The sequence below is a fragment of the Molossus molossus genome, unplaced genomic scaffold (genome assembly GCF_014108415.1).
Source record: "Molossus molossus isolate mMolMol1 unplaced genomic scaffold, mMolMol1.p scaffold_m16_p_15, whole genome shotgun sequence".
Classification (NCBI taxonomy): domain Eukaryota; kingdom Metazoa; phylum Chordata; class Mammalia; order Chiroptera; family Molossidae; genus Molossus; species Molossus molossus.
The window spans coordinates 50,875,726-50,900,776 of NW_023425350.1; the positions used below are offsets into that span (position 1 = coordinate 50,875,726).

General features: G+C 40.9%; 1 protein-coding gene across 3 annotated transcripts in view; it reads right to left on the reverse strand.

Moving 5' to 3' along the window:
• Positions 1–25,051, reverse strand: part of AAK1 (AP2 associated kinase 1) — a 166,863-nt gene that overhangs the window by 42,838 nt on the left and 98,974 nt on the right. For 2 of the 3 annotated variants that reach the window (XM_036262702.1, XM_036262704.1), the window contains 8 exons: positions 24,751–24,883; positions 21,339–21,442; positions 19,331–19,410; positions 13,810–13,964; positions 12,037–12,344; positions 8,900–9,181; positions 3,458–3,687; positions 1,447–1,604 (listed from right to left, as the gene is read on the reverse strand). In XM_036262702.1, coding sequence (XP_036118595.1) covers positions 1,447–1,604; positions 3,458–3,687; positions 8,900–9,181; positions 12,037–12,344; positions 13,810–13,964; positions 19,331–19,410; positions 21,339–21,442; positions 24,751–24,883 — 1,450 coding nt within the window. Of the gene's footprint in view, positions 1–1,446; positions 1,605–3,457; positions 3,691–8,899; positions 9,182–12,036; positions 12,345–13,809; positions 13,965–19,330; positions 19,411–21,338; positions 21,443–24,750; positions 24,884–25,051 lie in introns of all 3 variants that reach the window. The other variant, XM_036262703.1, reaches the window with a different exon arrangement.

Genomic DNA, 25,051 nt, shown 5'->3' on the forward strand with positions numbered 1-25,051 from the left:
CTCTTTTTTAGTGCACTATAGTGACATCTCAGTCATTCAGAGATCCTTGTGTAGTCATTGCAATAGCTGAGAGAACCGCTGACAAATGGAAGGACATTTTAAGAATCAAAAGAGAGAGCACACCAGTTTTGCAAGAGAAAAAGAGTTCTGAATATTGGCGGCACCACATGCAAACATAACAAACACGACTGACATGTACACTTAGAAAAGGGTTAAGGTATAAATTTCCGTTATACATATTTTATCACAATTAAAAATAAATAAATAAATAACAGCAAAGAGACACCTAGAGCCAAAGCCCCAAAGCTGAGCACATTACTCACAGCAGAATGCTTCCAGTCCTCACTCACTCTATTTATTTTTATACAATTATAATGAATTTGATGATCTGTCTTCCATGTTGGAAACAGTTTAGGAAAGCAAATGAGAAGAGGTGGAGATGGCAGTAGTGAGAGGCTGTGAGGGACAGGCACAATGATAGTAGCTTAATGTGAAAGCCAACAGCTGAACCACAGAGGTAGGAAATTATAAAAAATAGACATAAGAATTTTAAAAACCTGGCCAGGTCACTTAAGTGAGTGCAAAAATACTCCAGTTTTCAATAGTCCTAAAGGTATTTCTTTTATAGTCTAGAACAGTAACTGGCACACATAACAATGAGTCATCAAAGAAAGTTAAATCCTCCACCCTATTTTCTGTTTGAAAAGGCAAGAAAGCAATATGAATTTTTAAAATATATCTATAAAATAATAGTTAAAGCTAAAATTCTGATCATTCTTTACCCTGTGTTCTTGTCTACACTGAGACACTCTTCTGAACTGTATCATATTGTAGAATTTTCCTAGAGTTTGTGCTGTTGTTTTCCAAAGTGTGTATGTGTGTATTCCCTCCCAAATTAGACTGTGGGTTTGCAGGTAGAAATGACACCTTCTTTTTACTTGATCTCCTCAACAGTAATATACTGATCATAATCAAAGATTCCATTTCTCTGTGAGAACACACTCTCATGGGTAGGCAGTTATAATCTTCTGGGACAATAAACCCACTTAGGACAAGGGAACCATCACACTCCTACAAGAAGTGACCTTGTATGATCCTCTCATCCCGATCTATGCTACCTAGTCTTTCCTAAAAGTTTTCCTTCTTGTTTCCACCACCTCCAACAGACCATGATTTCCTGAGGTTGAAGACTTCAGTGCTCTGGTAAAAATACAAATTAATTTGTACTCATATTTCAAAATCATACTGTAAGGTTTAAAAAATGTCAAACCACTATATTGTACACCTAAAACTGATATAACCAATACAAGACTGTATACCAACTATACTTGAATTAAAAAAATATTTTTTTAATCAAACATTTGAGGGACCCAAGCCTACATGTTCACATACATAATACCCCTCTAGAGTTAAGGTTCAAGAATCACAAAGACACCAATTACTCACCTTCCCCTAGCTTGGCAAAGTCCTTGTTCAGCAGTTCTTCAGCTGTAAGTTTGGAGAAATTGTCATCATCAAAGGGATTCCATGTAGAACCTTCTGAAGGATTATAAACGTTTTGCTGGGAGGTCCGAGGAGAGCCTGATGGAGTGGTGGTTGCAGACCTAGATAGGTTCCCACCCCCACGAAATAAAAAGACATATAAAAGTTGAAAAGCTTCAACCTACTTTCTCTGTTTCAAGATCAAATTCTTTTCTGAGTCAAACCATGATTCTTCACAGTGGTTTTCTAAAAGGGCTTTCTACGACAATTGGACAGACCCCTTTCCACTGTGTAAAATAAATGTCTTCATTTCCTTCATGATTCACTGTCTTCCACTACTTCTTTAATCTCTTGCTTAGATTTTTGGTCTTGTCTGCAAATCCTTTCACTTCAAGATCCCAAAGCAACCTATTCTTAGGCTTGTGCATCTTACTGGAGCCCAATGTAACCCACAATAACAGACCCCGGAGGGCTGGGACTGATGTCTGTTCAAGCTGCCTCCCATCTGTCAGATATAACATGCAAAGAACTAAGAGCCAACATCAGTGGCTACCACCACAGCTAAAGAGAAATAAAATCAGTTACCACTATGGCCCTGGCCAGTTTGGCTCAGCTATTAGAGCATCGGCCTGCGGTCCAGAGGGACCCAGGTTTGGTTCCCGCTAAGGGCACGTATCTCGGTTGCAGTTTGTCCCCAGCCCTGGTTGGGTCGTGTGGGTGGCGGCCACTCGATGTGTCCCTTTCACATCGATGTTTCTCTCTCTCTTCCTCTCTCTCCCTCCCACTCTATCTGAACAAAAAAATAGAAAAATGTCCTCGGGTGAGGATAAAAAAGAAGAAAAAAAAAAAGACAGTTACCACTATCCTGTGCTTTTATGTATCATTACCTAATTTTATTCTAAGTCTTTCTTGAAGCCTTTGGCATTTGGCTAATGAATTCAAGATTTTTAACTTTAGAGTACATGGTTCCAAGAATGCGCAGGGCCTGAAACTGCATTTACTCCACAGACACTCATTGCAACCTACTTGATATTGGGCCCAGTGCCAGTTACTGGATTTACAAAGGTTGATTAAGACATAATCTTTGTCTTGGAGGAACTCTCAGCCTAGGTCAGTTAGACATACTCATATAGGCACATAAATAAATAGTGATAATACAATGTGATGCATGCACAACAAAATTATAAATGACACTAGGGGAAGGGTCAAAGAAAATGTAACTTCTGACACGGATCTTGATGACTAAACAAGCATTTCCTTGGTAGACAAGGAGGACAGTGCAGTTAAGGGAGAGGGCATAGGATGAACAAAGCGCTCATGAAGATAGAGAATGACAAGTCCACCAATGTGACAGGCCTTAGTCTGTTAACCAATGAGTTCAGAACTTATGGGGAGAAAAGGGGAGCCAACGAAAGATTTTCAACATGAAAACTTGGCCAGATCAAGAGTTTAAAAAATATGCCCTGGCCAGTTTGGCTCAGCGGTTAGGGCGTCGGCCTGCGGTCTGGAGAGACCCGGGTTCGGTTCCCACTAAGGGCACGTACTTCGGTTGCAGTTTGTCCCCGGCCCTGGTTGGTTGTGTGGGTGACAGCCACTCAATGTGTCCCTTCACGTCGATGTTTCTCTCTCTCTCCCTCCCACTCTATCTGTACAAAAAATGGAAGAATATCCTCGGGTGAGGATAAAAATAAATAAATAAATAAAAAATAAAATTAAAAAAAAAAAAAAAGAGTTTAAAAAATACTCTGTAAAGCATGAAATAGATGAGAGAATGGAAACAATGAGGCAAGTAGGAAATTATTTCTTAAGATCAGTATGGTTTATGCACCACAGGCAAATTCAGTTTCTTATTAAACACAGATGCACACAACTGTATATACATCTACACACATACATATGCAAAGAATCACACAGTAACAGCCCACAACAGACCTTGCCCACAAACTAAGGAGAATAAAGGAGAAGCAGCACATACTTGGACTTATTCAGACTGGCCTCAGCTGCAGCTGCTTGGAGCAGCTGGGTTGATCTGCTGGCAGGGACCCCAAACACTGCACTGTGGGTTACATCACTGAGAATCCGCCTGTGTCCAGCACGTTGGGTCTTCGGGGATGATGGAGGAGTAAGAGATCCAAGTTTCTGTCCCTGGACAGCAGGAGGTGGGGTTGTCTGAACCGTTGGCTGTTGTCTTACTGGGGCTTGAATCTGCTAGGAAAAGAGATTTTTAAAAATGTTCAAAAACAAAGGAAAGATAAACTGATAAGCATAACCAAAAATGCCACATGACAGCTATCACAGAACTCAAATGCCTAAATTTATCAATAATACCTAGAAAGAAATAAAAACTAGGCTTTGACAACCTGAACTGCAACTTTGAGACTGATACCAACACAGTATTTATCTGGTACTTATACATAAATTTCAACCTTCATCAGCAGCAATATACAGGATAACCATATGCAATTTAGCCCAGAGCATAGACTACAGAAGCTATTCCTAGGGCTAAAGATCTAGAACCTATCCTAGAGGATCACTTTCTGCCTCTGGATCCTGTAAGAACTTGTTCAGAATGTCTCCAAATGGCAGGCTTGAGTATTCTACAACCACAGTCAGAAGCCAAGGAAGCCAAACCTTCAGCTAAAATACATTTAAGCTGAATGATTTACGCTAAGAGAAAGCAGACTCTCAGACTACCAGTTAGGAATAAATTAGGTAGAACTCTACTGTGATTAATAAAAGGCAGTGCTTTTTTTGTTTTGTTGTTAACGCTTTATTTCATTGATAGGATGGGTCTACAAGATTCTGTCAGTGGCAACCCCTGAAGAAATACACAGCACTAGGGCAGCAGAATTAACCTGTTCTAACCATCAGTTTGGAAATGGCATTAAAGAACCAGATAGAGAATATAATAAGAAGGAAGAACAAAATGTAAAAGCCCTTGATGATTAGTGAATGTCAACTGTAACTGAAAAATAAATTTTTAAAAAATAAATGTAAAAAAATGCCCTTCATGATAACTGAGCTAATAACACAAGAACCCTCGAGATGTGAGCCATTTTTCAGAAGGCAGAATAAACTGTCATCACAGAAAAACAAACAGGTGGGAATATCATTGTGGCCACATGGTTAGGCCTTGTGGCCACATGGTTAGTCTTTAAGCACAATCTACAAAATTCTGTATCAAGAAAATGAACAAAAAATAATGTTAAGAAGGCCATCTAACATTTTCCTTAATTTTATCAATCCAGAGATAAATGACCTAGAACATTAAATGCCTCAGATATTTACCCCTTGCCTCCAGTCTCTCATCTGTGACTAATGCTGCCTCTCCATGTGTAGCTCAGTCCCCACATTCTGTGTTTTCAAGGGTGGGTCCTGAGAGAGGTTAGGGATACCAGAGTGTCCAGCTACTTGGGCCAGGATGCTGACAACCTGAGATTTTCTGTCCTGACAATAACTCAGACTTTGAATTTTGAGACAGACTATATGCATGTGTAAGTACAGTCACTTCACCAATAGGCTGAATGATACAATATAAGGTTCTAGTATCAATCAGACTATGGTTTAAAGGTCAAGAGGCTGACTGCACCTCTGAGGGAAAAGCGGAGTGCTCTGTGAAGAAGACCAGAGCTCTAGCTTCACAACTTCCTTCAGGGGTCCAGGGCTGCAAGAGCCAGTCGAAAGCCAGTACCCACAGGGACCAGAAAAGATTTAAGGACAAGTCTAGATTTGCTTATTTCTTGGAGTTTGCCATTCATTACTCTGAAAAGGGTACTTAACTATTGAGTCCCCTTAGTTTGAAGAGTCCAGACTTCCTGGATCACATTTCCCCTCCTCTTACCTCGAAGAGGAGCCTATATTCAGCATACTGAGGAACAGATGCTTCCTCCACGAGGACATCTTACCCTAACATAGCAATCTACTCATACAAACCAGCTCCAACCTGCTCACTACTCCTCACAACAACCCTGTCAGGCAGATAATTTTCTTTCCATTTAGAATCTAAAAATGTGAGATTTGAAAGGGACCTAGAGAACACAGATTCCAATCCCTCCCTTTAGAGACCAAGGTCCCCTGAAGCTAAGTGCTTGCCCAAGGTGACGGGGTCAATTGAGGACAGAATCCATTTTTCTTGACTGTAATTCAGGACTCTTTTTTCTGCATCATGATGCCTCCTCATCTAAAGATAGAACTAGGAATAGGGAGGAGAAAGACACAGACCACAGGCGAAGCAAGGCAGTCTCAGATGTCCATTTTACTAAAGTTTTGTTTGAAAAACAAAATACATAATTACAAAAGTACTATAATCACATCAAGAAATGTAAGAATATAGACAAGAGGGGGAAAAAACCACCCACAGGTCCATTCCACCACTCTAATTACAACTGTTCTCACCTTTTTGGTATCTTATATTTAAGTCTCTTTTCAAGTACATACTCTTCCCCTAATTTCACATCTCTTTTAACATTATCTCATGAGCATTTTCATACTGTTGTACACTCAACAACCATGATTTTTGGTTGTACTTTTTTTTTCTTTATTGATTTGAGAGAGAGGAAGGGAGAGGGAGAGAGAGAGAGAAACATCGATGAGAAAGGACACTGATTGGCCACTTCCTGCATGCCCCACACTGGGGATTTGGCCTACAACCTGGACATGTGTCCTGACCGGGAATCGAACCAGCGACCTCTTGCATGAGTGGCACTACTCAACCACTGAGCCACACTGGCCAGGTACAACCATAATTTTTTTTTTTATCTTCACCCAAGGACACTTTTGCATTTCAGATAGAGCGGAAGGGAAAGAGGGAGGAAGAGAGAGAGAGAGAGACACATCGATGTGAGAGAGACACATTGACTGGCTGCCAGCCACACAACATCAACTGAGACCAGGGACAAACTGCAACCAAGGCACCAAGGCACGCGCTCTTAGCGGGAACCGAAGCCAGATGATCTCTCTGGTCCACAGGCCGGTGCTCTAAACACTGAGCAATACCGGCCAGGGCACAAACATGATTTTTAACGGCTGCAGTTGGGTTCTTGAATTAGGCAGCCATAAACATCTATGGCACACGGCCGTTTTTCTTTAAGATTCACTCACTTGCTTCTCTAGGTAAGGCCTACCAAGGGTCATTGGAGAAAGAGATGGTCAAAGCTGGGAAGCTCTCTGGTTCCTGGCACAAGCATGCTCTGCTTCCATTCCCTCACCAACCCCATAACCAACTACCACTGAGCAAAGCATTTTTTCATCCAAGGAACATGGAGAAGGTTCATAATTCATTCCCACGAGAGTGCATACTTTGGTCCAGGGAAAGCAGAAAACCTCATAAGAAGTGTGGTCAGTGGCAGATAATCATTTCATCCCCCTGGAAGAGCATCTGTTATTACTATCATCCTGAACATAGATCAGGACTGTTCTTGTCCCAGCTCTGCTGCTATCAGTCTGTGTGTCTTTGGTAATGACTTTCTAGGCTGGGTCTCAGTTTCCAATTCCATTAAATGAGGGAACTGGACTAGATAATTAAGATCTCAACTAGCTATATCATACATTAATTTTTTAAAAGCTACTTTTCACTTAAGAGGAACTTCATCTCTTGTTACAAAGACAGAGAGTAGCACTGGCCAGTTAGAGCGTTGGCCCGTGGACCAGAGTTGCAGGTTTGATTCTGGTCAAGGGCACGTACCTTGGTTGCAGTTCAGTCCCCAGGCCTGGTTGGGGTCATATGGGAGGTAACCAACCAAAGTGTGTCTCTCTCTCGCATTGATGTTTCTCTCTCTCTCTCTCTCTCTCAGCCTCCCGCTCTATCTGAAGATAAACAGAAAAATATCCTTGGGGGAGGATTTAAAAAAAAAAGATGGAGAGTAGCTATCTACCTCACGCCTGCAGGAAGCCTGAGTTGTTTCAGAAACTCAGGTTTCTGAAGTAAGGTGTAAAGACACTGAACACACACTTTTCTGGGACTTAAAGAAGACAATCTACTTATGGCACTACCTCCTTTGGAAAGAATGTAGATTTTCTGGTTTAAGATGGGTGACAAAATTCTATTAGAAATCAATCCTCAAAAAGATGGTTTGTTACCTTTCCTTTGTTTGTCTAGTAGTTGGACTTCCCGGAGAATAAGAGAGCAGCTATGATACTCTATTGGTTAGGTATATAAAATGTCTTTTTCTATCACCATAAAATTATGTATCACTATCACTTGAAAACTGTGAGTGCAGAATTAAAGGCATTTATTGAAGGCCAAAGCACAATGTGACAGAGGATGCTGAAACAGTAGAGGTCAATTAGGAGAGGACTTAGGGATTCTGATGCTATATACTCAGTCGTTATCTAAAAGTGGACATGCCCAATTTCTAAACTGACAAGATGGCTCAAACAATACTTAGATATTCTGGTGTCCAGAGGGATAAGGCCATGGCAAATGGTCCCAGGCAAGCAGGCCCCCTTGAAGGGTGCTGCAGGGTACACTTAATTGAGGTGGCCAGTAATGTTTTCCAAGACAAAGAATAAACACAACACTGTCAGGACTCAAGGTAAATGTGGGGTCTTGCATAAATCTCCAAAGACAGCAAAGGCCACAGTACTCAAACTGCCCATTGAAGAAAAGAAAGGAACTAATTCTAATCCTACCTAGGTTCTTGACTGCTTAACGCAACAGAGAATGAACAGCTCTTTCTGCCAGCCTAATTTCAAATAAATTAAAATGTTCATCTTGTCTGGCCGGTGTTACTGAGCGTCATCCCAGGGACCAAGAGGTTCTGGTTTGATTCCGGGTCAGGGTATATGCCTGGGTTGAGGGCTTAATCCCAAGCAGAGGATGTGCAGGAGGCAGCCAATCACTGTTTGTCTCACATTAATGTTTCTCTCTCTCTCTCTAAAAAAAATCAATAAAAACATTTTAAAAAAATTAAATGTTCATCTTCATCAGTAGCCTAGAGTCATCTTTTTCAAACTTTTACCATCTATTAAATGACTCTTCCCATTCTTGGATATATCAAGAAAAGATCAAATATTTTATTTATTTATTTATTTATTTATTTTTTTTTATCCTCACCCGAGGACATTTTTCCATTTTTTGTACAGATAGAGTGGGAGGGAGAAAGAGGGAAACATCGATGTGAAAGGGACACATAGAGTGGCTGCCACCCGCACGACCAACCAGGGGCCGGGGACAAACTGCAACCGAGGTACATGCCCTTAGCGGGAACCGAACCCGGGTCTCTCCGGACTGCAGGCAGACGCTCCAACCGCTAAGCCAAACCGGCCAGGGCAAAAAGATCAAATATTTTAACCACAAGGGTAGGGAATCAGCCTAGCCCTAGTCCAGAGGCCACCACGCCAGCTGGTACAGCCTCTTTCCCAAGCCCTCACTGCATGCTCCTCTTCTTCTGCACTCTGAGCCCTGGCTGATGCTTACCGCTGGCTCCTGGGCAGGGGACGGCTGTGAGGCCACAGCCGGCTGTGCCTGGGGCTGCTGTGCTGCTGCCACAGCGGGCTTCTGCTGCAGGGCGGACTGCTGAGTCAGCAGCTGTTGTTGATGCAGGGCTGTGGTGAGCTGCTGCTGCTGCTGCTGCTGCTGCTGCTGCTGCTGCTGCTGGTAGAAGTTCTGCATCAGCTGCTGTTGTTGACAGCTTCCTTGGGACACCACTGGGAACTGGGCAATTGCTGGTTGCTGGGTTGCTGGGTGTGCTGCCTGAAACTGAGCAGAAGAAAGGGGTAAGAAATGAGGAGGTGAATAAAAGCCTATCTCAGAGTGACATTCCAAATGTCTCAGTAACAGCTAAGATCAGTGCTGAAGCCAAAGGCAAAGGAAAGCAGAAGTCTTGTAGCCTGGCCTGAAACTCATGAGAGGAACCCGAGGGCATTAAAACAAGCACAGCAGCACCTTACACTGCAAGGCTCCATTCACTGCACTATGCTGCCTCCTGAACTGCAGACTGGCTCCCAGGTGGGTTTCTATGCCTCACTTGAGGGTGTCCATCTCCCTACATAATTGTGACTCCATACGATGGGAGTATAACAGAAGCTAATAAATGATCTCCCAATCACAGAAGTAATTACACTTACAAGGGGATCTGGAAGTAGCCAATATTAAAATTCTTCCCTAGATAAACAGGATGAAGCAATGACAGTATTGAAAAGAATAACCTAAATGTTAATCCAGCTATTAAAGTTATCTCTTTCTGAAAATTATTTCCCAATAGCTCAATCTGTATTAACTCTCCATCCTTAAACATTCAAAATACTCACACTACTATACTTAATGACATTTTATTTTATATTGGTAATGAATTGTGTCAAGTTATATTCTCTTGTAAACATCCTAAGAATAGGGAAACTTCTTTTATGTCTTTCTTCTCCTCACTAAGGACTATGTGTTAAGCACACAAATAGAGCTCAAACAAGGGCCTACTGATGAACAAAATTTAAGATCTTGTCTTTTAACATCCTAAATAGTGTTACTTCGTTATAGAGCTAACTGAGAGGATATTGTTTGACTAATGAGGCAAAGTTAAAGGATTAGCAAAGAAGCAGATGTCAGTAAATAGCTGCCTATTTATAACTGTAAAATGCTGGAAACAACCAAATGTCTATCAACAGGGGACTAATTGAATAAACTATCCTATATATTCTTAAAAGGGAACACTCTCTGATTGTAAATAGGAATGAGGACTACCTCTATATATGGGATGGAGGGAATAGAATTTTGCAGATTTAACTTTGAAACTATGTAAATATTTTACATTTTCACAACACAAAATTAAACCAAAAATCTAAAAATCAATAGCAAAATGAAGCAAAGAAACCCATGTGTCAAATTAATAGCCAAACCCCCAGAAAATAATGTGTTAAAAATTCTAAGGGTAAAGAAATCAAAGAAATCTTAAACTATTTTCAGTAATCTATTGGTATTGTTATCTTGAAACTATAAATCAATTAAGTAATTATGTTAATATTATTAGGAATCAAGATTTCCAGATTAGAAAAATACAAATATAAAATCCAAGAAGTTAAACAAAAATCTTGTACTTACACATCTGAATTAGGAATGTGAATTTGAATTCATGGCATATATTCTATTAAGAAAACAAAATATATTTCCTAACTAGTGTCCACTGAACAGGTCTAAAAACAACCCATTAGCAAATGAGTAACCCTAGCACCAAGGCTGGGGTCTCTAAAGACCATTTCCAGGAAACAAGCTCCTTAGAGAAATGGCTGATTCCAGGTTAAGGGCAGAATGAGCCTGGAACAGCTTGTTTCACTGAATAGCAAGGAAACCATAAAGATCACTGGAGTCGCAGCTGAAGGACCCAGGAGTCAATTTGAAGAGACTTTCACAGGACAAAGTTGGGATGATCTGAGCATCAAAATAAACAAAATTTTAAAAACTACAATGTATGGAAACATATCAAATATGTTAAGATCCACAAGTTCATAATGATACTAACACAAAAACCTCACTGTTCACCTTTGGATAATACTAGTAAAAACAGGAAAATAATTATATATTTTTCCTGCCTTTTCTGCACAAACAATACCTCTGGGTAATCAAATAGTTGATGAAAAAAATTCTTCATAGATAAATTTCAGTCTCTAAATAAAGAGAAAATGCTAGAATTCACCATTTTGCCATCCTTAATGAATTAATGGACTTAGAAAATGATCAGCAATGACTGCTAAGCTGATGGGGAACATCAAATGAATGGATCAGATGGACAACACCAAACCCACTGATTAATCTTAATATTATTAAAAGAGAGGACAACCAGAAATTATATGCCCCTGATGTGATATAACCAGAAAAATAAAGAACAATCAAACTGAATGGAATATTGAGCAAGCCTCGGGAAATTACCACTTTACACAGGGGATGGAGAAACATATTAAACATCACCATAGGGATGCCATCAGCCAAATTCTGAATGTGGAAAATTCTACAGGACAAGTGACCCAGTTTCTTAAAAAAAAAAAAAAAAAAAAAAAAAAGACAAAAGGGGACTGGGGAAGAAGAGAGGGTACCTGTGGTTAAAAGGGGACTTAAAATATAAAAGATACATTAATCATTATAAAATGAATATGTTCAAAGTCAAATATGTGGAAAAAAAGAAAAGATAATGTAATAAAAAATATATCACAACTAATTACAATTTGGGGACTTTGGATCCTGATTCAAACAAGCCAACTTTAATTATGAGACATGAGAAAGGGCTAAACACTTTTGGATATTTGATAAGAAATTATTATTTTGTTTCAGTATGATAATGGTATGTGAAAGAGAGAAAAAAAAGAGTCCTTAAAAATTAGCTCCCTTCCTGAGACTCCTGTCAGGTGAAGAATTCCCGTGGCCTGAGAAGAAAGGTGAAAGGGGCAGATGATCCTGTGATTGCTCCACTACTCAGTGCTTTATAGTATCTACATCTGAAAGAAGCAGTGGTGATCATTAAAGGCTGTCTTGCCAAGGCTTCCCAAGGCAGATTTCTGTACCTAGTGGGCCTTTTCACAGTGATGACTCGGATATGCAAAGCAAAGGTCAGACTCTGACCACCTTACCTGCTGAGCCGGAGTCTGCTGCTGCTGCTGGTAAAATGTGCCTGCTGGTTGCTGTGATGGTGGTGGTGGCTGTTGCTGCTGCTGCTGCTGCTGCTGCTGTTGTTGCTGCTTGAGGAAAAGTTGCTGCTGGTGCTGGGGTGTTGCCTGGGCCTGAGTGGGCAGACCCTGGGCTGGAGTGGAAGGTGTCTGCTGTGGGGTGGGCGGAGCCTGTGGTTGCTTGGGCTGCGATTGTGATAGAGGTTGGCTGGGTGAGGGCTGGGTTTTTGGCTGGGAAACATTGGCTAAAAGACCAGGCTGATTGCTGGATCCTGCAATGAGAATAAACTCCATGTAAGGGCTCAAAACTGTTCCCAAAACAACTTCCCGTCTTGCCAAAGAAAGGAAGCGGGGGGTGATAAGTGGAGAGATCATCCCAAAATCTATGTGCTTTCACTGTCTGTGCACCTGGAAGGTCCTTCTTTCTTGCTAACCTCTATGAGCTTCACATTTTTCAAAACAAGGTTCAATAGCAAGCTTCTACACTTGCCTCCTTCAGAAAGCCTTCCTTTATTCACCATCCCATTTAGTACATTATCCTTTAGTAAGCATCTTGAGTACTTACAAATTCAATTTGCCTTTGATGCTACTGTACATAAACACAATCTTTGCAATTGTTGGCATGCTGCTGAACAAAAGTATTCTTTGATGTTTTATATGTAGGTTACATAATTCCAGTCTAGATGCCTTATAAGTATATGGACACCAAATTCACCAAAAACAGCTTCATATAAGAGAAGTGATGGCTGAGTTCAGTTACTTGATCATTTGGATCAATCCTTTTTCTGAAACTGAACTCAGTTACCTTAGAAGAGAGTGACAAAACATGAAATGAAGACAGATACTTCAAGAGACAGAATTGAAGAAACAATTCCTCTGTGTCAAAAAAAAGTGTGTTTTGGTTTTTAGAGGTAAAGAGAAGTATATGAAACAAAGAGGCAGATATGGGATGAATGGACCAAGCCACAAAATCAGGACCAAGACTAGAAAAAAACAGAGATAAGAGGCTTCAGTGGTCTTGGTGGTTCCCTAAAGAATTCAATGACAGGTCTCCCCTTTTGCCAGTCTCCTGCTATATAATTTCAATGGCAGGTCACCTCTTGTTCCTCAAGGAAAACCATTATTATTCTTTTTTTTTAATCCTCACCTGAGAATATATTTTTTAATTGATTTTTAGAGAGAGACAAAGGGGAAAGGAGAGAGAGAGAACGAGAAAGAAAGAAACATCGAGCCCAGCTGGTGTGGCTCAGTGGTTGAACGCTGACCCATGCACCAAGAGGTCGCCAGTTCAATTCCCAGTCAGGGAACATGCCCAGGTTATGGGCCTGATTCCCAGTGAGGGGCATGCAGGAGGCGCCTAATCGATGTTCTCTCTCATCGATGTTTCTCTCTCTCTCTCTCTAGCTCTCTCTCTCTCTCTTATTTCCTCTCTCTAAAATCAATAATGAAGGGAAAAAAAGAAAGAAAGAAACATCAATAGGCTGCCTCCAGTATGCACCCCAACTGGGGATCAAACCCAAAACCTAGGTGTGTGCCCTGAATAGGAATCAAACCTACAACCTTGGGTGTACAGGACAATGCTCCAACCAACTGAGCCAGCTGGCCAGGGTAAAAAACCATATTCTTTATGTGCCTCTGCATTCCATCCCTGAAGCAAAATCAGGCTTTCCAAGACTTCTCTGTTATCTAGGATAACAAAGAGGTGTAACCCAGTTTGAAACCACCCTAAGAACTGACCAGCAGCCTGAGGTGGGGGCTGAACCGTGGCTCTCTTTCGAGGTGTCAGGGCTGGCTGGATGGGAAGGATTCCTGGGTTCGGCTGAGTCTGCCCAGCTTTAGGCCTCTGGCGGGGTGCAATGGAAGTCTCTGTGGTGGGAATGGGATCTGTCAGTCTAGAAAAGGAAAAGAAAAACAAAGGTTCATATTAATGTGTGAGAAAACGGGAGGGGGGCATACAGAGAACATGATGGATTAGCTTTACCCTCCACACTCATTCAAACCTTTCAGATCTACTTAATCAACATTTCCCAGGGGGTGTTATATGTTATTAGATGTTATTAATAAAGGTTTCATGGGTAAATAAGTTTTAACATTTCAGCAGAACCTTTCATGTGTGAATATGTATAGAGTACCTCAAAGAAAGTACTGTATAGAAAGCAGTGCTTCTCAAATGTATTTGATCTTGAGACCCTTTTACCTAATACTTCCTTTCTAGAATTTCCCAGAATATACTTTGGGTGATGATGCAAAGAGGGATTTGAAGCAGGTGGTATTCAGATGTAGAGGGAACTCAAACTTGGTTAAAACTAGCTATCAAAATGGACTCCCTACCATAAAAAGTATGCAAATAAATTAATCCAGTAAGGCAACTAAAGGGAATATGTAAATAATTCAAGATGAAAGACTTAGGGAGTGTGACAGGAACTCCATTTCCTCTAACCCACATATTTTTTTCCCCATGGTAATACAATATTTACCTGAGCATAGCGTCTCCCAGAGTAAAAATCAAACTGCCCAGTCTCTCTTGTAATCAGGTGTGGCCATGTGTCTAAGTTCTGGCCTTACATGGGATGCAAGCAGACTGTTATGTGGCAGTTTCTAAAACCTTAAGAAATAACTTGTACATGCCCTTTGTCTCCCTTCTTCTTTGGTCATTCCTTGATCCTGCTTCTTGGAACAGGGATGCTGCCATATTGGTCCATGAGGTCATGGCCACAACCTGAGGGATGGTAGAGTGGTGAACATGAAGAAGCCTGAGCACCTGAGGGCTTTGTGGAGCAGAACTGTACTACCTGGACTACTGACCCTCAGGCTTTATGTAAGATAAAAACATAAACATCTATCTTATATAAGCCACTGTAATTTTGGACTTTCTGTAACTCACAGCCAAATCTAACCCAAATCAATATGGGGAGGGCTGCTGTGTGGTCTGCTTTCTTCTTGTGATGGTGCTAAACCCCAGGTGGTGACTTCCATTCATTTAGAGCAGTCCAGGCAGCTGGCTACTACCCAGCTCAGATCAGAGTGGTTGTCCTTTGAAAATCACTTTAGGGAGTATAGCTGAGGTTAAGGCCAAAATAAACAAGCTTCATGAATACTTCCAAAATATGTCTGGCACAGCCTCCATGAAATACAAAACAAGAAGCAAAGCAGCTGGTCCCATGTCCTTCCCTGTGACATACCTCCAAGGTATTCCATTCTGGACCCTGAGGCTTTTCACTAGCATTCTGCTAGAGTAGCAATTTTCAACCTTTTCTAAACTTCATGGCACACATAAACTAATTACTAAAATTCTGCAGCACACCAAAAAATATATCTGACCTAAAAATAGGTATCATTTTGATTCATTCATACCAGATGACTATAGTTGTGTTGACTGCTGTCATGTTTTTACTTGACAATCTAAGGGAAAAGAGGTCAATGCCCCTGACTAAATAGTCAGGTATTGCATGTTTTAAAAATTCTTGCAGCACACCGGTTGAAAACTGCTGTGCTAGAGAGAAGTTCTTATGCTGGGTGAAGATCTGATGATATAAAAGTGATCACATTTGTGGAGGCTATATCCTGGGGAAGGGAGTTGGCAAGGGAAATGAGAAAAGTGTAAGAAAGATAAAGCCAAGGGTGAGAGACATAAACAGACTTTAGTAGAAAAACAAATGCTAAAAACTTCTACAGAAGACTTCTTCTAAGGGTAACAACATCTTAGAGGCACTGGGATATGGAATCAAAGAAAACTATATTTGATCACTAGCTCCTCACCTACGAACTATATAATAATAATGGGCATACTATTTAACCTCTTTTAGCCTTGGGTCCCTTAATATGTAAGAAGGAGAAACAATACCTACATCATGTGGTGAATGTGAACATCAAATGCATGAATAAAATAAAACTCTCAGTTTGTATAGACTGCAATATGCTATGAGAAAATACAGACTGAAAAGCCAGGAGAGCTGACTCTAAGTTGTCTTCTCTGTGTTATCTTGGGCAAGTAACTGAGATAGAGGTGCAAACAGTGTGGATGCTGGAGGTCTGGGACTTGTATAGTGACTAACTGCCTTGGGCAACTTAAAATTCTGAGTCTGTTTCCTCATCTATAGAATGAAAATAACAACAACCTCATAGATTTGTTTTTGGGTTTTTTTTAAGTTTTTTTTTATCCTCATCCGAGGACATTTTTCCATTTTTTGTACAGACAGAGTGGGAGGGAGAGAGAGGAAGAGAGAGAGAGGGAAACATCGATGTGAAAGGGACACATCGAGTGGCTGCCACCCGCACGACCAACCAGGGCCGGGGACAAACTGCAACCAAGGTACGTGCCCTTAGCGGGAACCGAACCCGGGTCTCTCCGGACCGCAGGTGGACGCTCCAACCGCTGAGCCAAACCGGCCAGGGCTAGATTTGTTTTTAAAAGTGGAAAAAAGCCATCTTATTTATGTAATGTGCCTAGTATGGTATCTGGTATATATGACGTTTTAATAAATAGTGGCCACTTTAAAAACAGAGTTAGAAAAGAAAACCTTCCTGTCAGGACTGGGGAGTAAATATGATAATGCAAATGAAATCACTGTAAATTACAGGTAGGACTACTTAGACCCAGATTTCTTGGCTGTCATGTCTGTGTGTTCTTGCAGCATTATTGAGGTCTATAGAAATGAATAGTTCGGCCCTGGCCGGTTTGGCTCAGCGGTTAGATCATCAGCCTGTGGTCCAGAGAGACCCGGGTTCGGTTCCCGCTAAGGGCATGTACCTCGGTTGCAGTTTGTCCCCGGCCCTGGTTGGGTCGTGTGGGTGGCAGCCACTCGATGTGTCCCTTTCGCATCGATTTCTCTCTCTCTCTCTTTCTCCCACTCTATCTCAACAAAGTGTTGAAAAATGTCCTCCGGTGAGGATTAAAAAAAAAAAAAAAAAAGAAATGAATAGTTCGGGTAATCTACAGTTTATAAAACAGTTTCATAGCCATTTATGCATTTGATGTTCTTACCTGCCTTATGATATAGATACTATTTTATCCACTTTACACAACAGAGCACCACGCAAATATTTACCATTATTATCATTTTTATAAATGTGTGCTTTGTAGAAAGAGATCCTTGCTTAGCCACAGTACATACCATGTTTGGGCCTAGTACAGATGACCATAAACCCCAAAACTAAGCTATTAAATCAACTCCTGAAGCAATTCCCAGAGGTGAGTATGGCAGACTTAAACAGGAAACAGACAGACTACAAAGTAACAACATACATATAGTTTGCTAAATTTGTCAAAAACCAAAATCTCAATATTTTAGAGCCGTATCAGCAGGCATTCTAGAAACAAGAATTTTTTTTTTAATGTAAAAGTAATTTTACAATTCTATAAAAATTCACATATTCCCATCCAGGGTATTTTGTTGATAATTTGCTGCTAATGTTTCCTTGCCATGGGCATGTGGAAGAAAAAAAGGGGTGTAAATATCTCTGGGACTCCCCTCAGAATTTGCCATTTGGAAGGCAGAGCACATGAGTGTGTGTCCTGCAGATCTTAAAGTATAAGAGTTATAAAAGACCAAGTGCTGCCCTGGTTAGTCTTGCTCAGTGGTTAGAGCATCAATCAACCCATGGACTGAAGGGTCACAGGTTTGATTCCCAGGCAAGGACTTGCAGGTTCCATTCCTGGTCCTGGTCCCGGTCCCTGGCCCCAGGCCCCAGTCATTAGGGAGGAAACCAACTGATGTGTCTCTCTCACATCGATGCTTCTCTCTCTCTCCCCCACCTTCTATTCTGTCTAAAAATCAATGGAAAAATATCCTTGGGTGAGGATTAACAAAAATTAATAAATAACAAAAACAAACAAACAAATAAATAAATGACCAAGTGCCCCAGCTGGCTACTGTGCTTCTGAAATCCACTGTCACTGCTGTGTCTGCACTGAGGCCACACTTCCCACAGGCTGCTCCAGTCTTACTCTCCAAGCCACAAGGATATTGAGGCAAGCCTGTTGCTGGGACAAAGGGGACTCATCTGGTAGCTGACTCTGATGTAAGGATTCTCAGACACCTTTGGAGAACCTTTCTTAAATTGTGTGGCAATTTTTCACTTCCACCCAACTTTCTCCTCCCTTTCCCTTTCTCTGATCAGACTTACATTACCTTCCGATGGCTCTTCCAGCATTCTCTGGCTCCCTTCCTATTTTCTCTCTCGAGCATTTCCCCAAATAAAATCCTAGCTTCTTTTGTCCTCTCTTAGCATCTGCTTCTTGGAAGACCCTAAGTTACACAGAATGTGATTAGCTTAGATCCACAGGCTTTTTGGCTGTGGCTGTTCATGAACTCAGTGCTTTGACCTGTACTTTCCTAATGTGATCAGGGGCAGAGTGAGAAAATAGGAAAGGGAGCCCTGGCCGGTTTGGCTCAGTGGTTAGAGCGTTGGCCCGCGGAACAAAGAGTTGAGGGTTCGATTCCGGTCAAGGGTGCGTACTTCAGTTGCAGTTCATCCCCGGCCCTGGTCAGGTCATGTGGAAGGCAGCCAGCCAGTCAATGTGTCTCTCTGGCATCGATGTTTCTCTTTCTCTCTCTCTCTCTCTCTCTCTCTCTCTTCCTCTCTCTCCCTCTTTCCCCTCTATCTGATGATAACTAGAGAAAATATCCTCTGGTGAAGATTAAAAAAAAGAAAAGAAAAGGGAGGTGGAATATTAGGGTGCTGAAGGAGGCTAAACAAAGGCCAGCACACCTGTTTAGGATACTCTTGTACTAGCAATATTTGAAGTCTGTTGTTGCCTCATTTCTGAATGCCCTGTGCCTATTCTCAGGCAAGGGAAACAGCTGTGGAGTTTTTTATTCTCTTTCAAATGTAGATCACTGTATTTCATTATATTCCTCCTTGCACTCCGAAGGACAGCTTCTACTTAGAGGAGACAGAGCTTGCTTTTTTGTGCTGTGCAGCCTCTTGGCCATGGCAGTACAAGAACCAAGAAATACAAAGCACCTTCCCCGGCTACTGAGTCAATGGAGAGAGTACAACAGGTGCTCATTATGGCGTTTCTTTTTTTTTTTTAAATATGTTTTTACTGAGTTTTTAGAGAGAGGAAGGAAGAGAGATAGAAACATTAATGTGAGAGAGAAACATCAATCAGCTGCCTCCTGCATGCCCCCCACTGGAGATCGAGCCCGCAACCGGAGCATGTGCCCCAACTGGGAATGGAACCGGGACCTCTCAGTCCATGGGACGATGCTCACTCCACTGAGCCACACTGGCCAGGCACTAAGGTATTTCTTACCTGGCCTTTGGCTGGGTCTTCTTTGCAGCTGCTTCACTGGCTTTCACTGGCTCAGGAAGCTTTGCAGGAATGGGAGAGTTCTATAGAATTGAAAGAAAATTTTTAAAAAGAACATCACAGATTTCTTTGTAAAAGAATAACCAACATGATTAAGCTGATGGAAATATGTGTTGGGCTTCTTATACAGTGGTTTCCAGACCCTGATCTCTGGTAGAGAGATGGAAAGTTAAGCAAAAGCATATCCTACTGGACTCAGTCTCAGTCAGGGCAGCAAATATCTGAGAAGAGGACAGAGCAGCCCGCGAACAGCACACTCCTCTGCCATCATTCTCAACCTCTTGTATGGCTAAGGTCACTGGGGCTTAATGTCAGTACCCTTCTCTCCTTATAGCACAGCTTAGAAGCGAGGCTATGAAAAGAATGGAAAGAAATGTCTGTAACCTATGTTACTATTTAAGCTCTCAGCTAGATATTAGAGAAGTTAGAGCTGACTAGAAGTTAGAGCCCAACCAGGGTGCGACAGTCTTTCAGTTAGAGTGCCACAGTGTGTCTGGTTGCTGAGCCAGCACCTCTTTCCAGCACATGAGGAACTACTCAGTCCACAAGCCAAGCAGAACTCCTCTGGCTTGGATTCTGCACCATCCATGTAACACTGTCTCTCGAGGGAGCACTGGCTGTCCCTAACCATAAGACCACAGCTTACACTGCTGAGTGAGCATCAAATGACTTGAGACTTGTGAAGCTGACTTATTAAAAACTGGTTACCAATCCAAATGCTTCCAATTATGTTTCATGTTACTTAATTTTATGAATGAGAAAGTGGGACAGTAAAAGAAAACATGGTCATGTTAGTTACTGTACAGTATCCCTTGTTTATTCTGGGAAACATGACAAAAGGAATACTAGTAATGAAACTGGTTTGTAAGAGGATGTCTCATTTCCTTCACGGTTTCCAGGTTGGGGGGTTTTCTGCAGAAAATGTCTCCTAGCTTCTCTTTCACTCTCCAAGCATTCTTCTCCTAAGGGAGAAGGTATAACTTATTTGACTGATAAGACTGGGAGAAAAATGTGAGCTTGTCTGGCTTGCCCTTGCTCTCCCTCCTTTAGAGAAGAGCCTGCCTCTCATGAATCAGGTGCTCACTGCTCAGTCATGAGGCTCTAATGTTAAGGAGCCTGAAGGGTCAAGCCTCGTTCAATCTTATCAGTAATAAAGCCAATATTCTGAGCTCCATTTGAATGATTCCCACATATGATCCAAATGTGGGAGTAAAAATGGAATGTTATTTATCAGCTCTAAAAATGACATCAGAAGTTCATTACTGGAGAAGCAGGCAAGAAAATTTCAGATCAGAACTTATGATGGCACACATCAGTACAATATTCAAGAGAGTTGGATCATACCACAGTATGAAAATATGCCAAGGCTGTAAAAAGGGTGTTTGCAAGAACTGCGCACTGAGACCGTGAGTGCAGAGTTTAGGATTACTGAATGTAGAAAGCATCCCTATGGCCTGATGTGTGTGGGGAGGGTAGGGGAAAAGGAGTATGAGTCACAGATGGCTAACAGCAGAAGCAAACTCAAGAAAGCACTGCTGCATAAAGGAGAAAAGGGACAAGGGGCTTCTATTCCAATTGGTTAGGCAGATAAGTCCAGGGCCTTGTCACAGGAAAGCAGCCAGCCTAACCACTTCTAGGTAAATACAATAAGAACCTGGCTCTTAGTGAACTGTGAAAATCAGCAAGACTGTAGTTTGGTCAATCTTTACCCAAAATGTTCAATGCAATCCCTAGGGCTTTTTCTTTTTCCCTGTGTAATTAACTCAGTTTTATAATTATATACTATGGGAATATTGGATTCTGTTTATAGCAATTGCTTCCTAGGTCGTTTTCCATGAATGAGCCCTACTAGATAAAGCAAGGGACATCTACATTTACTAAAAAGCTGCTTAACACCCCAGGAATTCAAAATGACCATTCAATAATTCCCCTAACAGCACCTTTCACATACCTGTACATTTGGAATTGGGCATTCTTTCTTGAGTAGTTTAAATGAGAAGTAGGAGACCTGGTAAATATCCGGCCTTTTGTCAGGGTCTGGTTCCAACATATACCCTAAGACAAACATATGTTAACTCATTTAATAGTATCCTAATAGTTGGTACATTAGCTAGGAAGTATAATAATCTCTCTATTACCAAAATCTGTTGTTTTAATTTTGTTTTCCTCACAAAAGTCAGTGCAATTTGTCCTTTGCCTCCCCTCTCAGAAAGGGAAGCTCTCACACTTTCCTAAAATTTTTAATAGCCACAATAAAATAATACAGTTTTTGAATTGTAACAAAGATACTTGAAGTTCACACTCTGTGGTCTGCACACCAGGGACTCAAATTCTCAATATGAAAGTTACTACCTTTATATTCTGGTACCTAGGAAATTACATGGTATTGCTTCTGGCCTTCTTAGTTCATATGATCTTGCTAAACAAATGATTATTCTCGATGATTATAACCAAAACTTAAATTTCATGAATTTATTATTTTTTTGTTGGAGATCTAAGCTAGTTTCAAGTCTAAAGGAAATGACAAAATAACAAATACATCTCTACTTTTACCATGAACTATGATCACTTGTCAGTTTCTAGCTGCCCTTTCTGAAATGGCAAAAATCCTCAGAAAAAAAATCTTTTAAGAAGATACACACACACACACACACACACACACACACACACACAACAATGCAAGGCAACTTATTGCTTAAGAAATCAAACACTAAGTTCAGAAAAAATTGATGAGGCTGCATTCTTGTGAAGGTCTTGCAGAAGAGACAGGACTTGAGCTGATCCTTGAAGGCAGGAAATAATTTAGTCAGGGGAAAACAGAGAAAAAGACATTCCAGGTAAGAAAACAGGCTGAGCAAAGATGGACTCGGTGGAAGGCAAAAAATGTCTTGTTACAAGGAAATAGAGGAGCCAGAGGCAGGGCATAGATTTCCTTGTCAGAGAGTACAGGGAAATAAGGCCGGGTGGGTGGAATGGAACCAGAATATGAAAGATTTTAAATGCCATACTAAAAATCTGGGCCCTAATGTGGCCATAAAGTTACTGAATAGGCACATGATAGAGTAGCATTATACAAGATTAATCTTGTGGTTAAGGTGTACTAGATAGACTGAAGACAGAGGGGAGAGGCTATGGGTAATTCACTATAGGCATGAGCTACCAGAGTCTGTGTATACTACCCTGATAGTAATGAGAATGGAGAGAATGTAGTAACAGGAAATGCCAAAGAAAGAACTAATGCCACCTAGGAAATACCCTTTCCTCTCTCTTGCTAGGCCTCTCTCTTGCTAGGCAAATCCAAAGAAAACCTTAAATTTCAGTCTTCCAGAAATTAATGGTGACACCATTAATAGAAATTCAAAAGTGAGGAACTTTGAATTGGGAGTAAAAGGGGGTGAGGGAGATGGCAATATATTTAATTTTAGACCTGTGAATGTAGGGTGGCAAAAGAATCTTGAAAGAGTTTGTAAACTGAAATAGATCGGAGTTTAGTAAAGATGTCATGTTACATTCACAGAGTTGTTTTTCCTAAGATAATTTGCTGCAAAAATGTTAAAAAGAAAAAAATTCATTACAAAATAAATCCAATCATCCTAGCATCATATTGGGCCATTTTCTTGTATTTACTTCTAATCTCATTTAAATAGCTACAATTCTAGAATAGATATAACACTTTACCTCTGAAACAATCCAATAACCATTAAACACCACACTCCATTCCTTTAAACACCCTCCCTCACTTTTCTGTTAATAAATGCAAGAGGTTGATTGATCAAATTGGCACAATGGAATGGGCAGTCACTTAAAAACTATAACTATGTTGCCCAGCCGGTGTGGCTCAGTGGGTTGAGCATCATCCCATGGACTAAGAGGTCCCAGTTCAATTCCAGGTTAGGGTACATGCCAGGTTGCAGGCTCAATCCCCGGCAGGGGGCGTGCAGGAGGCAGCCAATAGAAGTTTCTCTCTCACATTGATGTTTCTGTACCTCTCTCCCTCTCTCTTAAAAAAAAAAAATCAGCCCTGGCCGGTTTGGCTCAGCGGTTAGAGCGTTAGCCTACGGTCTGGAGAGACCCGGGTTCGGTTCCCGCTAAGGGCAAGTACTTCGGTTGCAGTTTGTCCCCGGCCCTGGTCGGTCGTGTGGGTGGCAGCCACTCGATGTGTCCCTTTCACGTCGATGTTTCTCTCTCTCTCTCTCCCTCCCACTCTATCTGTACAAAAAATAAAAAAAATAAAATAAATAAATCAATAAATACATATTAAAAACAACAACAACAAACTATGTTAATTTGGGTAAGTTACCTATACTTTCACAGCTTTGGTTCCCTTATTTGCATAATGGGGATAATTATATAAGATTTTAAGAATTAAATGAGGTATAAACAATGTACAAGTAGATCCTGAAAACATGTCAGATGCTCCACCCACGTTGGCATCTATTTTCTCCAGAGCATCCCCACTCAAGCCTCAAACTGGGTTGCTCAGGATTTATAATTCTATAGTGGTTAAAATTTAGATGCCACATGTGTTCACTGATATAAAAAGATAATAATAAAATAATCTGGCCCTGCCAGTGTGGCTCAGTGGTTGAGCATCGATCTATGCATCAAGAGGGCACAAGCCTGGGTTGGAGGCTCGATCCCCAGTGGGAGGAGTGCAGGAGGCAGCCGATCAATGTTGATGCTTCTCTCATCGATGTTTCTATCTCTCTCTCTAAAAAAAAATCAATAAAAACATTTAAAAAAAATAACCTATTTCTTTAGCATTTTAGTACAGGGGCTTATACAAAGATTACTTGTTCTACCATCTGGTTAATGAACATTGGTACATATGCTTACTATGACAAAGCAAAAAAGCAGAGAATTATAAAAAACATTTAAAACAAAGTATTGAGTTTAAATATTTGTTATCAAAATCCAGTGATTAACCTAAATGAGCATGAAAACCTATTCCACAGAGTTATACAGTCTTAATTATGTATTCACTACAGCCAATGCACTGCAATCATTCTAATTTGAGCTGCTTCCAGTTTTGCAAAGATGAATTTCTTATCACTTGACATGAGTCAGCTGTACTCCTTTGGTACCAGAGCTTTCATACAGACTACAAGAGAACAGAGCAGTACTATATTGCTCAAAGCACTTTAGGATTTCTGCTCAGGTGACTGGCTCAGGTGTAAAACGGTTTAGATTTCTAGCAAAAAAAACCACCACTCTCACTAGATACTATTATATTATGTTTGAGTGACCAACCATTATCAACTAACTTCTTTATCTTTGCATCCAACCCACCACTTCCTTTATCCTCCAATTCATTCCTAGAGATTAAAGATAAAAATATAAAACTAGAAACTTGAAATACTTACTAATTAAGCAGTGCATGTCTTGGGAATATCGAGAGTTATCAGGAATTGTGAAGTTTCCATCACAAATTGCCACCTGACTCTCCCCAAATGGCAAAGTGAAGTAGCATAATTTATACAATAAACATCCAAGAGCCTACAAAAGTAAAGAAAGCAGATTGCTACTAGTGGTTTATTTACCATAAGCCTGTGTCTCTCTACTGAGAGACACAGGCACCATCCACATTTACTAGCTAATATAAAAACTATGTACTATTACCCTGTTAATAATTTGAATTTAGAACCCAACACCACTATTAAGCTG